Here is an 18,456-nt window from a genome sequence, read left to right as displayed (position 1 = left end):
GAGGCTGCCCAAGCGGTAAATATGATAGGGAGATATGATGTTTGAGAGGGAGATATGAAGTTTTGTTATCCCTGGCATGTGACTGTCTAGACCAATCAGATTACGCGTTGCATAGAATTCTCATACTGAGGTATAATATTAATTGTTGATCAACTGAATATGAAACCAAAGCTAATGAAACTTGAAATGTTTTTTAAAATCTTAAGTGGACTGATAATTCATATGTTTTAAATTGTGAAATGTAATAAATTCATATTTCTCATTTCGTCATCAGGATTGAGATGCAAAATGAAGCTTCTAATATGGTCCACATTTCCGATTTCGCTTATTTTGAACTTCGGCTATGTTGAAAGAAAAAGATTGATCCCCTGAATTTCAATATATCCAGAGTAAGCTGTAGATCATATTATGTAAACCCTTTCATCACTATAGGCACTTTCAAGGGCATTTTAAGGAAAAATGTGTTCTTAAAACTTACACATGTACTTTTGTTGAGTATTAGTATTCAAAACAGGATATTGTTTTTTCTAGATATCATAGCTATGGCCTTGGGACTAGTGATACTTGTATAACTAATACTCAGGTGACCGATAAGGCCTGTGGGCCTCTTGTATTTTATTGTCATGAAATGTAATTTTTAAAATGCAAAGAAAAAGAGAAAATGTTCAATGTGGAACTACTTTTATTTCATATTTAAAAATGATAAGCAATATTTTAAAACTCTGAACAATAGAAGTGGAGAAATCTGCATGTGAGAAAGGTGACTCAGGTGAGTGTTGTCACCCATGGGCCTCTTGTTTACTTGGGAGAATAATGATATGGTGGCCTCTGAGAATCAGATAATTATGTTTTTGAGGCCTTGCAGACAGATTGCAGTTCATGTTTCATATTAATGTTGTAATATAGAGCTTTTTTTCCCTTTGGCAATGCAGAAGTCATTTGATTCATGAAATTTCCCTTAATCAATCAATGCTGGAGAAATTCCAATCCTGGAATTCATCTGTCACTGGGACAGAGTGCATTCATTTTGCATGTTGAAATGCTGTATCGTGTGAAATAGTCGATTATTTTTGTGAATTCATAGGTCTAAAGGCATTGAATCTTCAGCTGGATGTCTCATTCGATGACAACAATGATGGAATTTCTAAAGACCAGTCAACTTTGGTGCAAAGAGACCGATCAGCTGGAGGATTGAATGTTTCAATTTCAAAAAATTTGAGTGCTACCTCGACACCCCGGGCGCGTGATAATCCGTGTAATGTAAGTCAGGAGGTCCCTCGATACTGTGATAGAACCCCCTCATATAGCCATGTATCAGACTTAAACCAGGGAGATGTGAAACACGGGAAGTCTCCCTCGGACATTTTAGTGGACGAGATGTTTGGGGAAACTCCAAAGCAATCCCCCACGCGTGTTCCAAAATCACCTGACTGCCTGGTAGGGGAGGTCCTTTCAAAATCACCTGACTGCCTGGTGGAGGAGGTCCTTTCTTCGGGGGTCCTCAATTCTCCCTTTGTAACTAATATAGGTGAGTAATGAGATTTTTATCTGTTTCAAATTTGCTATTTTTTAGGTTTAAGACAAATTACTGAAATTTTATACCATTGTTAAGCTATTTATAGGATTACTGACAAATGACTGAAATTCTATACCATATTGTAAAGCTATTTATAGGATTGGTGACAAATTACTGAAATTCTATACCATTGTTAAGCTATTTATAGGATTGCTGACAAATTACTGAAATTTTATACCATTGTAAAGCTGACTATTTGTAATCCTGCAGAACGAAACCGAAATTTTATAGTGTCAGGCTATCCATTTGTACCCACATACAGCTAAATTGCTCAAATATGATTCAACACGTGTGTTCTGCATATATGGTCAGTTTTTAAATCTAGGCAGGGTACTGACAAACAAGTTGATGGTGCAGGGGTTTCAACAGTCTCATTTAAAGTCAGCATTTCGCAAATTCTATGGTTGTTATAATGATCTAGTTTGCCAATACAACCTATCATTTGGGTCAAATGCTGTCTGACTTGTTTCATACCGATTGTTAGGCCGTTCTTGGCACACTGATTTTGACTACGGATAACTCCGTTTGCCTCGATCAGGATATAACGCTCATTCATGAAGGGTGTGACCGGTCGACAGGGGATGCTTACTTCTCCTATGCACCTGTTCCCACCTCTAGTATATCCAGGGGTCCGTGTTTGTGCAATTCTCCATTTTGTATTGCTTATAGGAGTTATGAGATTGATCACTGTTCGTTATCTTCACCTATCATGTTGATACATATATCCAACTCTGTCTTTGTAACCCAAAAGAGATGTGTTACTTTTGTAACTTGATATTGTTTGAATAATTCACATTCTCATTTAGTTACATGTACAGCCAATACATATCATTTGTCCACAGGTCAATTTGTGGTGGGTTTTTTTTCACCTTTCAGTTTTTAGCTCACCTGTGCCAAAGGCTCTAATAAAAATTTGTCCATTTGTTAGCGTTGGTGTCATGTCGTAAACTTTTCACATTTCCGTCTTCTCCAGAACCAATGGGCCAATTTCAACCAAAATTGGCTCAAAGCATCCTTGGATAAAGGTGATTCAAATTTGTTCAAATGAAGGGCCATACCCCCTTCAAAGGGGAGATGATTTTCAAAAATGCAAAAATAGGGTGGGGTCAATTGAAAATCTTCTCAAGAACCTCTGGGCCAGAAAAGCGGAAATTTACATAAAAGCTTCTTGGCATAATGGAAACTCAAGTTTGTTAAAATCATGACCCCTGGGGGTAGGATGGGGCCACAATAGGGGATCAAAGTTTTACATGCTAATTTATAGGGAACCAAACTTGGCACAAAGCATCCGTAGGTGAAATTTGGTATAAAATTCTATTCTGTATTTTAATATATATCCATACATAATCAATCTACATTACTTCTAAAGTTCATTCCGAAATTCCATATACTTCCAAAGAAACGCAGAAATTAATTGGGGGAAATGCCTATAATTTTTTTTGTTGACTTAGCATGGCCCTGGCACTATACAACTAAACAGAATGTTAGCATTGCTACAAGCTAATGTGCAGCATTAGATATAATTTCTAAGTTGAATTTCTTACCCCAATTCATAAACTGAAGTACGTAATAGCTCCAAGTAACTGAAAATTGTAAAATTGTCTGTGATTTTACTAATCAGTCACTTTGACTGTGCTGCTAACTACCCAAATTAACATCATTATTAAAAATCATCAAACCCCTGTGTTAATGTGGTTTGGATAAAAATAGACATAATAAGACATTTGTATCTTTATAAAGACTTGTTATTGGCCTAATTTATGTACTCTAATGAATTGATATTGATAAGAATTAGTATTTTGAGTCTCTAAATCGTTATGGGGCCTTTCATCCTTTTTGGGTAATTAATGACACTGTCAAAATGACTGTGATAAGTAGAAGGAGCAGACGGTTTTACAAGTTTCAGTTACTTGGAGCTATTACGTACTTCAGTTTATGAATTGGGGTAAGAAATTCAACTTAGAAATGATATCTAATGCTGCACATTAGCTTGTTGCAATGCTCAAACATTCTGTTAAATGGTATAGTACCAGGACCCAGCCAAAATTTTCAACCAAAAAATATTAGGTATTTTTCCGAATTCATTTCAGCATATCTTGGAAAGTATACAGAATTTCGGGATGAACTTTAGTAGTAATATAGATTGATTATGTATGAATATATTAGAATGCAGAGTAGAGTTTTATACCATTTTGTTTTATAAATAGTTATACCCCCCGCAACAAGTTGTGTGGGGGTATACTGGAATCAGGTTGTCCGTCCGTCTGTAGACGCAATGGTTTCCGGGCTCTAAAGCATTATCCTTTCCACCTACCGTCACCATATCATATATATGGACTACCCATGGGATGAAGATGTTCCTTATCGATTTTGGGGTCAAAAGGTCAAAGGTCAAGCGCACTGGACATCGAAGTAGTAATATGGTTTCCGGGCTCTAAAGCGTTATCCTTTCCACCTACAGTCACCATATCATACATATGGACTACCCATGGGATGAAGATGTTCCCTATCGATTTTGGGGTCAAAAGGTCAAAGGTTAAGCGCACTGGACATCGAAGTAGTAATATGGTTTCCGGGCTCTAAAGGGTTATCCTTTCCACCTACAGTCACCATATCATACATATGGACTACCCATGGGATGAAGATGTTCCCTATCGATTTTGGGGTCAAAAGGTCAAAGGTCAAGCGCACTGGACATCGAAGTAGCAATATGGTTTCCGGGCTCTAAAGCGTTATCCTTTCCACCTACAGTCACCATATCATACATATGGACTACCCATGGGATGAAGATGTTCCCTATCGATTTTGGGGTCAAAAGGTCAAAGGTCATGCACACTGGACATTGAAGTAGCAATATGGTTTCCGGGCTCTAAAGCGTTATCCTTTCCACCTACAGTCACCATATCATACATATGGACTACCCATGGGATGAAGATGTTCCCTATCGATTTTGGGGTCAAAAGGTCAAAGGTCATGCACACTGGACATCGAAGTAGCAATATGGTTTCCATTTAAATTCTTTAATGGCTTTTTTCATCGCATGGAGATGCTGTGTTCCTAGATACCTTTTGGATCATAATACTGAAGTTTTACCTATTACCAACACCCTTTGGGAGATTGGGGTAAGAGGGGGGTATTCTTAGTGAGCATTGCTCACAGTACCTCTTGTTTATCTTGGTTAACGAAACATCAAAAACGTTGGCCTTATATTTAAATATAACACGCCAGTCTATTATTGGAAACCCGTGTTTTCCATTTAGATTTCTGAGTTGGCCGTATCGTCAGCAAATGCGCTATACCTCTTTGTAAATCTGATTTTCATGATATTCAAAAAAAAAAAAAAATATCCGATTTGAAAAATGTGGGTCGGAGTACATCAAACAAACAAAAAAATTTAATGATGGCCTCAGGAGAAGATGACTCCTATTGATTTTGAGTTCACATGGTCAAAGGTCAATCTGGACATAGGAATATGCTGTCTGCTCAATATCTTGAGCATCCTTTGCTTGACAGGCATCAAACTTGGTACACTGTTACAACTTCAGGAGAAGATGACTCTTATTGAATTTAAGGTCACATGGTCAAGGGTCAAACTGGACATGGGAATATGCTGTCCACTCAATATCTTGAGAACCCTTTGCTTGACAGACATTAAACTTGGTACACTGGTACATCTTCAGGAGAAGATGACCCCTATTAATTTTGAGGTCACCTGGTCAAAGGTCAAGGGTCAAACTGGACATAGGAATATACTGTCTGCTCAATATCTTGAGAACCCTTTGCTTGACAGATATCAAACATGGTACACTGGTACAGCTTCAGGAGAAGATGACCCCTATTGATTTTTAGGTCACATGGTCAATCCACTCTTGACATAGGAAGATATTGTCTGCTCAATATTTTGAATTGATGATACTATTATCAGTTAAATGATGTGTGTGTATAACCCTTTTCAATTTTGCACCATGGGGGCATATGTGTTTTACAAACATATCTTGTTCTGTTGTGTGCTGTTCGATCATCATTTGAAGGCAAGCTGGGCTGGCAACCCTGCAAAGCTACACAACATAATAATTTACATTTCCAATGTTTTTGCCTTTGATAGCAATTTCCTCATGAATGCAATGCAGTTGTGAATAATGCATAAATCATGATAAATATAGAACATCTTTTTTAACTGCTGAAAATTCCAACAGAAATGACAGAAGAATGTAAACATAAGAAATGAATTTTGTTTTTGAAAATAAATGAAGGTATGAAAATGATTTAATAATTTCTTGAATTACCGGTGTATACTATAAATATGATTACTTGCAATTAAACAATATCATGACATGGATTGTTAGTTTTAATCATAAATTTAAGAGGGGGGGGGGGGAGAAAGGGAGAGAATTTTTCATATTTCTCTCTCCCCCTTTCTCTCCTCTCCCTTTCTCTCAATGAACAATAAAGAAATGCTGGATGAACAATGTAGGATATAAGAAAGTGAACGATAAGCAGTGTACAAAATAGCCCAGAGGCTTACCAACACATTAATTTAGCCATGGATAAGATGTAACGAAATATTTGGTGAGTGGAATTTTGATGGAGATTGAAATTATGCTGAAAATAACAGTAGGCTCACAGGCCTTGTTGGTCGCCTGAGAATTAATTAAAAGTATCACTAGTCCCAAGAACTATGAAATCTACAATAATTTTCCTGGTATGTATTATTCTCATGTGTTCTTCTACATTTTGAGTGGTTGCGCAATAGCTGGTAAACATGGAATAGACGATCTATGAAAGCAGTGTACATAAGCTGTGATCAACACCACATGTGTACAAAAATATATTTTGCATCTCACTATTTATAAGCAAGACTTGATTAAACAAAGGGAAATGACTATTGATGACTCGGAAATTGTGTATTAAGCCATTGAACATGTCCATGTTGAAAGAACATGTATGTATTTTTATAAGATCAACTTCATATTTTTCACATATATACAGGTTTTATAAACATCACACAATAGAAATTTTCAGTATTATATACTATTGCTTATCGATGTCGAAACAGAACAGAATTTGCATGGCAGAATTTTTGACTAATTTTGAATTTCTCGGTGCTGCATCATGCTCTCTGTTTTTCATCATCAGAAAATGAACTCCCTCTTTTTTGACTAATTTTGATATTTTCTCAGTGCTGCATCATGACCACAGTACTATAATTTTGATATTTTCTCAGTGCTGCATCATGACCACAGTACTATAATTTTGATATTTTCTCAGTGCTACATCATGCTAAACATGCTGCATTACACAGTGTGCTCTTAACTTTAATGCCATTACGGAAAATCGAACATCAAATACCAACTTGTGTTTAAGTTTTTATGCTCAGCCCGGACTGCACTCTTGAACTGTTATATTGGTCATCAGGGCTTGCAATTAACATATGTCCGTCAGTCTGTGACTGGTTAAAAGTCTGGCGGACCGACTGACATTTGTTTTAGTCAGTCTGATGGGACTGGTTAATTTTCAAAAGCATCATTTTGGAAAATATACTTATGAAATTTTATGTACACATTTGGCATGCTTCGATCTTTAGATATCAGACAAATCTGATTTGCAAATATAAATCCCACATTTAAATGTTACAATATTATCTGAGGCATATTGAATTAAATTTCTTTTTAATAACATTAACAAAATATGTTTAATTAATTTCTGGAAAATTCTGTTGGAGTGGTAATTTTTTCTGCGGACTGGTTGAAATTATACCTCATCAGTCCGGCTGGACTGGTGACATAAAAAGTTAGCTCCAAGCCCTGGTCATGATTGTAGAGCTATCAATTTTAAAATGTAGAATTCATGATGGCATATTTTCAGCAGTCTCTCTGATCTTGAAGTCGTTGTTGTTGTGCTAGACTTTTCTGTAGAGCATGCGTGTTATTCAGTTTACAATTATTGATCACAGATTTACTCTGAAGTCTATCTAATTTTATGCTCTGCTGTGTAGACAATGAATAATTGTACCTAAAGCCACTGAGATCCATTAAATTAATGTATTGATCATTATAATTGACATCTGCTGAACTGATTTATTATAACTGAATAAGGTCTAAAGTTCTTGGAATAGAAATTGGTGTTGGGAAATGACAGTATGGTATTTGGCAGCCTTGGAAATCAGTCTTATTTCAACATGCTCAAGCTTTAAAAACTTCTCAAGTATTCAGAATGATAGATTTCTTTACTGGTTCTCAAGTATTCAGTATGATAGATTTCTCTGCTGGTTCTGCTTCCAAGCTTTGCATTCTACTTTGCAGAACCCTGGAGAGTGGTTATTAGTGAAAGTGTATGTCAAGGTCCCCATGTCAAAGTGTGTATGTCGAGGTCCCATGTCAAAGTGTGTATGTCAAGGTCCCCATGTCAAAGTGTGTATGTCAAGGTTCCCGTGTCAAAGTGTGAATGTCGAGGTCCCATGTCGAAGTGTGTATGTCAAGGTCCCCGTGTCAAAGTGTCTATGTCAAGGTTCCCGTGTCAAAGTGTGAATGTCGAGGTCCCATGTCGAAGTGTGTATGTCAAGGTCCCCATGTCAAAGTGTGAATGTCAAGGTCCCCGTGTCAAAGTGTCTATGTCGAGGTCCCCGTGTCAAAGTGTCTATGTCGAGGTCCCTGTGTCAAAGTGTGAATGTTGAGGTCCCATGTCAAAGTGTGAATGTTGAGGTCCCATGTCAAAGTGTGAATGTTGAGGTCCCATGTCAAAATGTGTACATGTCAAGGTCCCCATGTCAAAGTGTGTATGTCGAGGTCCCATGTCGAAGTGTGAATGTTGAGGTCCCATGTCAAAATGTGTACATGTCAAGGTCCCCGTGTCAAAGTGTGTATGTCAAGGTCCCCGTGTCAAAGTGTGTATGTCAAGGTCCCTGTGTCAAAGTGTGTATGTCAAGGTCCCTGTGTCAAAGTGTGAATGTCAAGGTCCCGTGTCAAAGTGTGTATATCAAGGTCCTGTGTCATGCTAGAGATGGTACAGACAGTCAGTGATGATGTAAGTGAAATATTCTTGAAAGTGATGTAAAGTGAACAAAGATAAATCTTCTTCACACTTAACAAATTTTAAGGTACTGTTAAAACATGGTTTATATAGCGAATCTCCAGGGCCAGCAAAAACAGGTTGTTATATCCAATATTTACATTCACTGAATCTTTTCTCTTATATTTCTATTGAAATTGACATTGCTTTCATCTGCAACAATGAATGCAATAATTGTTGCAAACAAGTTCCATCCATTTTTTAGTACCCCCTGTCTGTGTAGTCATTACCAAATATGGAGCATCTATCATCAAGGTCAAAGGGTGCATGCATTGGCTCTTCCCTTTAACGTAACAAATGGGTCAACCTTATGATATTTTAGTACTTAAATCTAGTTGGGTTTTTTTAAAAATACATAAAAATATAAACAATAAAATGTCTTTCTTTGCTGTTTCATTGTGTGATGAAGGTAGCAAGCTTTGCAGAAAAAATGTACATAACTTGCTTTAAACTCGGGTTATGAATTTTTTCTGCAATGTTTGCTACCTTCATCACCCGATGAATAAATCAGCTCTGTCTCACCTGTAAACAGGTGGAGTGTATGTCTGACACTAATAAATCAGCTCTGTCTCACCTGTAAACAGGTGGAGTGTATGTCTGACACTAATAAATCAGCTCTGTCTCACCTGTAAACAGGTGGATTGTATGTCTGACACTAATAAATCAGCTCTGTCTCACCTGTAAACAGGTGGATTGTATGTCTAACACTAATAAATCAGCTCTGTCTCACTTGTAAACAGGTGGATTGTATGTTTAACACTAATAAATCGGCTCTGTCTCACCTGTAAACAGGTGGATTGTATGTTTAACACTAATAAATCAGCTCTGTCTCACCTGTAAACAGGTGGATTGTATGTCTGACATTAATAAATCAGCTCTGTCTCACCTGTAAACAGGTGGATTGTATGTCTGACACTCACCTGAAAACAGGTGGATTGTATGTCTGACACTAATAAATCGGCTCTGTCTCACCTGTAAACAGGTGGATTGTATGTCTGACACTCACCTGTAAACAGGTGGATTGTATGTCTGACACTAATAAATCGGCTCTGTCTCACCTGTAAACAGGTGGATTGTATATCTGACACTCACCTGTAAACAGGTGGATTGTATGTCTGACACTAATAAATCATCCATACAGTATCTATTGCAGTGCATGCTGCTCAGTGCTGATGAGTAAACACCTTGCACAAAGCCAGGGCCTTCATTTTCTAATTACATTGTCAGTACATTTCGGCTACATCATACTTATATACATGTACCTGTATGTTTCCATATCTCAGAAATATTAATATTTTACTATAATAATATTTCATTACATTTTATACAGTGAAAAACCAGTACCAGAATTTAGCTGAGGAGAGGTCCCCAACCAAATGGAAATATCTCTTCATTTTCATGTTTTTAAAACCGATAATATTGAAATATTAAAGTACATCTTTACATCAGTTTAATTTTAAGTCCTCTGAGAATCTTTCTTTCTCTCTCTCTCTCTCTCTCTCTCTCTCTCTCTCTCTCTCTCTCTCTCAGATAAGACTTGTTTTCTTTTATTAGAAAAGGATTAACAACCAGAGCAGATTATGATACACAGGAATTTATAAAAAAAAATATATATTCTCACTTTGTCTGCTTCAGTTCATTTAAAAAAATGAAATTGTAAATGATTTCCAACATACATTCACATATATTACAAAGAGCATAACCATGTTAAGCAGATGAAAATTCTCCAGATAATAAACATTTGACAATAACAACAATATGTGTGTTTTGAAGTGAACTATAAATAGAAACCACATCCCGCTCTGTTGAAAGGAATGACACTATGAGCTGGCCTGCTTTGGCAGGTGTAACTGTTGTGTTGTTGTGATGGGGAAAGTCTGCCACAAGGACAGTATTAGATATCAGTGGCTAATTCAGCTTGGTATTAGGTACTTTATCTGACTCTCCCTCTAGTCGGGGATTTTAACGTTGTTCAATGGCTAACCCAGAGCTGTTGAACATTTCAGAAAGGTGAGATGCCATCTGTTTGTTTATTCAGGTCTCACATTTATTTATTATTTTTTTGCAAGGATTTGAAAATTCTTATGGACTATAGAAAAATTCTTGTGAGCTGCATCAATCATCTTTTGATCCAGGGTTCACCAGAAGCATCCTGTATGTATTAAAGAAATTGTATTAATTTTTGTATTTTTCAGATATGAGCCATTTAACTGAAGATGAAATAAATAGTGACCCAGGAGATAAAAAATCAAAGCTTCCTGTAAAGACTTTACTTGAGGGTCTAGAAAAGAGAATGTCTAAATTGTATGCAAGTGGAGACTTCAGCAGGGGGGATATGTCAGTCACACCTGTACAGCGACCCCATTCCCCAGTGGCAGAATTCTTGGATCACCTAGAGTTTGAACCTCGTGAAAAAAGTCTCGTGATTATGGAAAAACAAGTGGATGCCCTCTCTGATCTGGAAAGTTCAAGTTCATCTCAGGGGTTAGAGGCATTAGATAAAGAAAACGTCCTCCCTGTACTGCATTCAGTGGATTTACTGTCAGATCATCAAAGGTCAAGGTCACAGGTCTCTGCAAATCAAAATGTTGAACTACATGTAGAGGGTGACTATGATTTGAGACCAGAAGACTCCGGAGTTCCTGTTATCAGTGAGTTTGTATTCATGTATGTAAATAGTAGATTTCATGCTTTCCTTTTTTTTTTCTTTTTTAGCATTGAGTGTTTCTTTAATATTTAAAGTAAAGGTCGTTTTGCTAAAGAACAAGGTACGGTTGTATACATAAAAAGGCCCAAAAAAATTCTCTCCATAAAATGTGTCTTGAATTAACCTTAATCAGCGTTTTAAGAAAGTAAAATAAATGCCAGGTATACTATGTCAACAAAATCAGAATGATAGTCCTAAATGGATAGCATTATGACATCATGAATAAGACATTTCCCGCCTTTTTCTCAAAATAAGCCTGAAAACTGTCAAATGTCATACAAATTATTGCTCAGGAAAAGATGTGCGCATTTGTCGAGCAAAATGAAAATGATATAGTGTATTATTTTGAGATGAAAAACATGCTTCAATATGAATTTGCTTGACGCATGCGCTGTATGTTTTCTAAAAGGAAAACCACCTGAATTTGTGGATATTTTCATTGAAAATGGCATTTTTGCAATTTTATGCCAACTTCAAGCTCTCGTCATATGACACAAATCATTTTGATGATCAAACTGAGTGAATTTTGGGTTTGCTAAACTATTCCTTAATTGAATGCCAGGATTTGAGCTCCAAGTGAAATCATCAATATTTTGGGCCAGATGACTGTAGAAACTGTACCTACTTCTTTATAAAGAATAAAAATGAATCTAAATGATTTGTACATTGAAGTTATTTTCTGTAAATTATTTAAATGATAAAAATTTATGCATTTATTTTCGAAGTTTAAAACAATGATAATCTTCAAATATGTCCCTTGATTTTTGGTTCCTAGACAGCTATATAGGAACAATAAATGAGAGAAAAAAATGCACCAAAATTAGCTATATTGTCTCTTTAAGAAGGGAAGTGATTTGTGGCAAATTCTAATATTAATTTAAAGCTTGAATATGAAAGCATTGCTTTTTAATGCTGATTCAGTACTACGGTGTTATACATGAAATTCAGCACATATTAACAATTTTCCTGTTTGTAGACCCTGTGTGAACCTGTTTACATGTTCTTTGGTACATTATTGTACATGTATACCAGTCAACCTCACTAAATACGTACATCAGCCTTTTTTTTAAGTTCTGATATAAAAATGTTATATTTCTCATGACTAACAACTGGCCAATTTTAAGGAGGAGTAACACACCAGAGAAATCTGATATAAGGATGGAAAGTGGAGGATATGTACAATAATATTTTGAAATTGAAAAATTTCAAATTTTGAAAAATGCAGTTTTAGTAAGAAATCGGGGTTGGGGGGGGGGGTTAAACCCCTGCTGGACTCAGACAGGGGTCGAAATTAACTTTTTCTACCACTGGCTAATTTTAGCCTGTGGGTAAAAAATCCACAGGCTAAAATGAAAACCTACGAGCTAAAATAAAAATAATGAAGCAGTGCTTTTTTTAGCTCACCTGAGCTGAAAGCTCAAGTGAGCTTTTCTGATCACCCGTATTCCGGCGTCCATCCGTCCGTCTGTCCGTCTGTAAACTTTTCACATTTTCAACTTCTTCTCAACAACCACTAGGCCAATTTCAACCAAAGTTGGCACAAAACATCCTTAGGTAAAGGGAATTCTAAATTGTTAAAATAAAGGGCCAGGCGACCTTCCAAGGGGAGATAATCAAGAAAAGGTAAAAATAGGGTAGGGTCATTAAAAAATCTTCTTCTCAAGAACCACTGAGCCAGAAAAGCTGAGATTTATATGAAAGCTTCCTTATATAATGCAGATTCTAAATTGTTAAAATCGTGGCCCCCGGGGGTCGGATGGGGCCACAATAGGGGGTCAAAGTTTTACATACAAATATATAGGAAAAATCTTCTTCTCAAGAACCACTGAGCCAGAAAAGCTGAGATTTATATGAAAGCTTTCTTATATAATGCAGATTCTAAATTGTTAAAATCATGGCCCCCGGGGGTCGGATGGGGCCACAATAGGGGATCAAAGTTTTACATACAAATATATAGGAAAATCTTTAAAAATCTTTTTTTCAAGAACCACTGAGCCAGAAAAGCTGAGATTTATATGAAAGCTTCCTTATATAATGCAGATTCTAAATTGTTAAAATCATGGCCCCCGGGGGTCGGATGGGGCCACAATAGGGGATCAAAGTTTTACATACAAATATATAGGGAAAATCTTTAAAAATCTTCTTCTCAAGAACCACTGAGCTAAAAAAAGCTGAGATTTATATGAAAGCTTCCTTATATAATGCAGATTCTAAATTGTTAAAATCATGGCCGCTGGGGGTTGGATGGGGCCACAATAGGGGATCAAAGTTTTACATACAAATATATAGGGAAAATCTTTAAAAATCTTCTTCCCAAGAACCACTGAGCCAGAAAAACTGAGATTTATATGAAAGCTTCCTTATATAATGCAGATTCTAAATTGTTAAAATCATGGCCGCCGGGGATCGGATGGGGCCACAATAGGGGGTCAAATTTTTTTTTTATTATTTTTTGTTTGTTTGGGTTTTTTTTGTTGTTTTTTTTTGATAGAGTGCAGATTCAAGTTTGTTAAAATCATGGACCCCGGGGATTGGATGGGGCCTCAAGGGGGGCATCAAAGTTTTACGTACAAATTTATAGGAAAAATCTTTTAAAATCTTCTTCTCAAGAACCACTGAGCCAGAAAAACTGAGGTTTATATGAAAGCTTCCTGATATAGTGCAGATTATAAATTGTTAAGATCATGACCCCCGGGGGTCAGATGGGGCCACAATAGGGGGTCAAAGTTTTACATACAAATATATAGGAAAAATCTTTTAAAATCTTCTTCCCAGAACCACTAAGCCAGAAAAACTGAGGTTTATATGAAAGCTTTCTGATATAGTGCAGATTCAGGTTTGTTAAAATCATGCCCCCCTGGGGTAGGATGGGGCCACAATAGGGAATCAAAGTTTTACATACAAATATATAGGGAAAATCTTTAAAAATCTTCTTCTCAAGAACCATTGGGCCAAGGAAGTTCACATTTACATGAAAGCTTTCTGACATAGTGTAGTTTGCAAAAACCATGGCCTCCAGGGGTAGGTTTGGGGCCATAATAGGGACTACGGTTTTACATGCAAATAGATATGGAAAATCTTCTGATATGGACCAAGGTGACTCAGGTGAGCGATGTGGCCCATGGGCCTCTTGTTTAATATATATTTTTTTTAAATCAATGATTTTCCCCATCATTATCATTAAACCTCTGCTGGACTCAGTGAACCTGTGGCTGGGGCCATGTGTGACATCTGTCTATCCATGAGGAGGCAGATGGAGGTCAAAAGTCACAAGCAAAACAGAAAGCAGTGTCATATTCTAGTGCCAGTGCTCGAGCTGGGCTTCGCCATTTTCGCCAATGGCGAATTTTTTTCAAAAATGGCGAAAAAAAATTGAAAGTGGCGAAAATCCCTTTTTGCAATAAATTGTATTTTTAATCCTTTGTCAGTGACACATTATCGCCTGTTTGTTTATGCAGTCAAAATCTGTTTATTCAGTCAACGCGTGCGACCGGGAATCTCGCGTCGCTCCAGTGCACACAGAGCTGGTCACAGCCTCAGGTAATTTATGGCTGCAAAAAAGTCGGTGATTATGTAATAAAGTACATCGGACAGCTGTTTACCCTGCTGTGGTCAATTGTTTAACATTTAAAGTCTTATTCATTATCGTGTTATCATTTCCACTTTAATGTCAATTCTTAACCAGAGAACCGACTGGTAATTAAATTGGCCGTATTATTGTGTATAATGTATATCTAAATACATCAATTGTTTGTTTTTGCGGCCAAACTCGTTGATTACAAGATTTTGATTTTGATGTGTTTGATTTTAGTTCGAATATTTCATAAACAATGTGGTCGGTCACCATTGATATGGACATGGCGATTTTAATAAATAATTTTCTTTGAAGTTCGGTGCGCAACAGTATAAAAATACTAATCTCATAAGACTATGCACCCCATTCTATTTTGACACTAAACTTGTAGCTTCTGACCCTAGTCAGTCTAAAATTTAAAAAATATCTATGTTTGGCTTTACAGTGAACCCCACCTCCTCAAACATCTGATTCTGTCCAAATTGCAAAATCTTCCATACAAAACCGGAAATTTAATAGGGAGTGGTTGAGATACGACTCTAAACTGGGCTTGATGTTTTGTGACATCTGTATTTCGGCCAATGTACACAATGTTTTCACTGAGGGGTGTAGCATCATGAAGTTTATATTTATATGATTTATTATCTGAATTTTGATTTCCATAATAGAATTTATCAAACAAATCAACTTCTTATTATTTCAGAAAGAAATGTTTAGGTATGGTAGCTGGATATGATTAAGTAATGTAACTGATTCAAAATGCTAAAATAAGTGTAATGAATAAATGATATATAATATGATGGAAATAATTGTAAAGCATGTGATTATTTGTGCCGCGCCACTCCCCGAAAAAGTGGCGAAAGGGAATTCTGGTCCAGTGGGAGCACTGTCTAGTGCCCCGATAGCTCCACTACCACATGGACTGTATAGTTAGGGAATACATCAGAACATGTGATCTCTCTATACTTATAGAACTAGATATATAATGTCCACCATTCATTGTGAATAATGCTGAGATAACTCTAATGTCTGCTCTTGGTGTCAGTAATTGCAGTAAAGTAAATCCGGGTGGACTTTCAGAAGAGACAGAGAGAATCAGAGAATGTCCGTGTACATTGTAAAACTGGGTCTGAGATAAGTACCAGATCACTTGCTTGTTGTTAACCCAAAACATGCCATCCACATCCGATCCCTTCATTCTGAACCTTTCTCTGTAACTTCCACTATACATCACTGTTGTTACTGTCTGCGTAATGTCTATCAAATCTCTCCACATTGTCACCTGTTGTGAGGTCCCCACTGTACGACACAGTCCCACAAACACAGACTCTGACATATGTTGTATACCTGTTTCACTGACAAAATAAATACAGTTGCTGTAATGTAAAAACTTTTTTGGTCAGATAGAATTTTAGCTTTGATTTTAGAATGAATTTTCATTAAATTCATAATTGATTTTATGTGATTTAATTGTTACTTACATTTGGGATGTGAAACTAGGGGAGTCCATTGTTAGGTATGAATGTGGGTATTTTCACGAGTGGAAAGTCCCACTTTATCTACTTCATTTTAGGCTACTTATCTTATGATGCAATCAGCTATTTATAATTATCTAATGTTCTATTCTATATGAGATCATTTGCTGAGGTTTCACTAAGTTTGTAAATTAATGCTTCAACTTTGCATTGTGATGATATATTCCATGAAGAACCCAAGTGAGTGAATCCGCTTGGCACAGGCTTGAAATGAAAACAATATAAAGTTAATTTTATCTTTTAAGATAAAACTTTCTAAGGTTAAATAATGGCAAAAAACATAAATAATAGTTATTATAATGGTAGGATGTGGCAGGAAAAATTCTAATCAATTGAAATACTTAAAATGAGTCAATCTAATGGTAGCTTAGGATCAACTGTGCTAGGCTACTCCAATTATTTACCTTGTTTTAAGGTGTGGTAAAAGAGCCCAGCTGAAATACTAAACGTGTTCAAGGTTATATACTTGTTCAAGGTTATATACTCGATAACCCAATTTGGAAGAATACGATTTACTAGTTAAACTCTGATAGGATGCTAAATTAAAATATAGAAATGCTTTTTATGAACCACATGTACCAAATTATAATTTCATTGTATTATATATATGTGTGTGACCTTTCAACGTCATAGCATTAAAAGCCTTAGTATGCATTGTATAAACAAGTTGAAGTAACATATAATCTAGATATATGGAGTAAATATCCAATATTGAATAATACCAACTAACTAAAATTTAATCCATAAAGATTATATCAACAGTAATAAAAAACAATTGAATGGTGAATTAAAAACTTTAATTATGGTGATCAATACTGTGCTATTGAATCTCGGTTTGAAATGTAGTTCATTTTAATTCAGTCAGCTGAACAAAGTGTCAATAAAAGAAGTGAACTGTAAATGATTATGAATTGTAGGTATGCACCTATAAGTTTATTCTGTTATTGATTTTATATGGTCAAAGGGCAGTACGTAACTTATCAGTATATTTAGTGCTCTAAGTTCCTACACAATTGTATGTATCTGCATTCTGAATTAAAAACATCACTGACACCCTTTATCTTAGTCAGATATTTGATTAGATATCAATATGTGTTTATGAAATTGCAAAATAACGTTGTTTGAAACCTATAGAGAACTTGTGACTATAGGGGACAAAATGAATACGCATAGTTGTTTGTTTTTGTATTTGTATATACGCTTGTCAAAGACGGAATGTATCATGGTATTGGCTCCATCTGTCTGGACCTTGTATGCAAATGAACCGTAAGCTCCAGGATCTTACAACTTGGTACATTTGATCACCTTGGTGAGAAGATGCCTATTGTTTGTCAAGGTCATAGTATTTATCTACAGTATCTTATAGGCAAAATAGACTGAACTATAGGGGCTAGGACCATCAAACTTGGTACACATACACCTTATATCAAATGGAGGATGACTATTGTTTCTCAAGGTCAAGTTGGTGTCTCTTTTTACCTCACATGAGCTCAAAGCTCAAGTGAGCTTTTCTGGTTGTCTGTCTGTAAACTTTAATTTACATTTTTGACTTCTCCTCCAGAACCACTGGGCCACTTTCAACCAAACTTGGCAAAAAGCATCCTTGGGTAAAGGGGATTCAAGTTTGTTCAAATGAAGGTTCATGCCACTTTTCAAGGGAAGATGATAGCAAAGTTGTGAAAATACATTGATGACATTTAAAAATCTTTTCTCACCACTGGGCCAATTTCAACCAAACTTGGCACAAAGCATCCTTGGGTGAAGGGGATTCAAGTTTGTTCAAATGAAGGGCCATTTCCCTATAAAGGGAAACTAATTACAAAATGCAAAAATAGGATGGGGTCATTTAAAAATCTTCTCAAGAACCACTGGACCAGAAGAGCTGAAATTGTACATGAAAGCTTTCTTACATAGTGCAGATTCAAGTTTGTTAAAACCATGACTACTTGGGGTAGGTTGTGGCCACTATAGAGGATTAAAATTTTACATGTGAATA

At 36.2% G+C, this 18,456-nt stretch overlaps 2 protein-coding genes across 3 annotated transcripts in view; one reads left to right on the top strand and one right to left on the bottom strand.

Moving 5' to 3' along the window:
- The window catches only part of LOC125650246 (uncharacterized), a 63,750-nt gene that overhangs the window by 33,007 nt on the left and 12,287 nt on the right, over positions 1-18,456 (top strand). The window contains exons 15-16 of the mRNA XM_048878368.2: positions 1,085-1,528; positions 10,840-11,295. Of these exons, the coding sequence (XP_048734325.2) occupies positions 1,085-1,528; positions 10,840-11,295 (900 nt within the window). The remainder of the gene's footprint in view (positions 1-1,084; positions 1,529-10,839; positions 11,296-18,456) is intronic.
- On the bottom strand, positions 9,928-16,787 carry LOC130054801 (uncharacterized). 2 transcript variants are annotated; one of them, XM_056165678.1, is made up of 3 exons: positions 16,407-16,787; positions 16,068-16,280; positions 9,928-10,796 (listed from the first exon to the last, which is right to left on the bottom strand). In XM_056165678.1, exons 1-3 carry the CDS (start codon positions 16,433-16,435, stop codon positions 10,760-10,762), a joined length of 279 nt encoding a protein of 92 aa, XP_056021653.1. In that variant the 5' UTR covers positions 16,436-16,787; the 3' UTR covers positions 9,928-10,759. The 2 variants fall into 2 exon arrangements, with proteins under 2 accessions (XP_056021653.1, XP_056021652.1); XM_056165677.1 differs by lacking the exon at positions 9,928-10,796 and having other exon boundaries at positions 15,272-16,280.

This window comes from Ostrea edulis, chromosome 5 (assembly GCF_947568905.1).
Source record: "Ostrea edulis chromosome 5, xbOstEdul1.1, whole genome shotgun sequence".
NCBI classification, from domain to species: domain Eukaryota; kingdom Metazoa; phylum Mollusca; class Bivalvia; order Ostreida; family Ostreidae; genus Ostrea; species Ostrea edulis.
The sequence above is the reverse complement of the archived record's forward strand: the minus strand, read 5'-3'. Positions and strand labels throughout refer to the sequence as shown.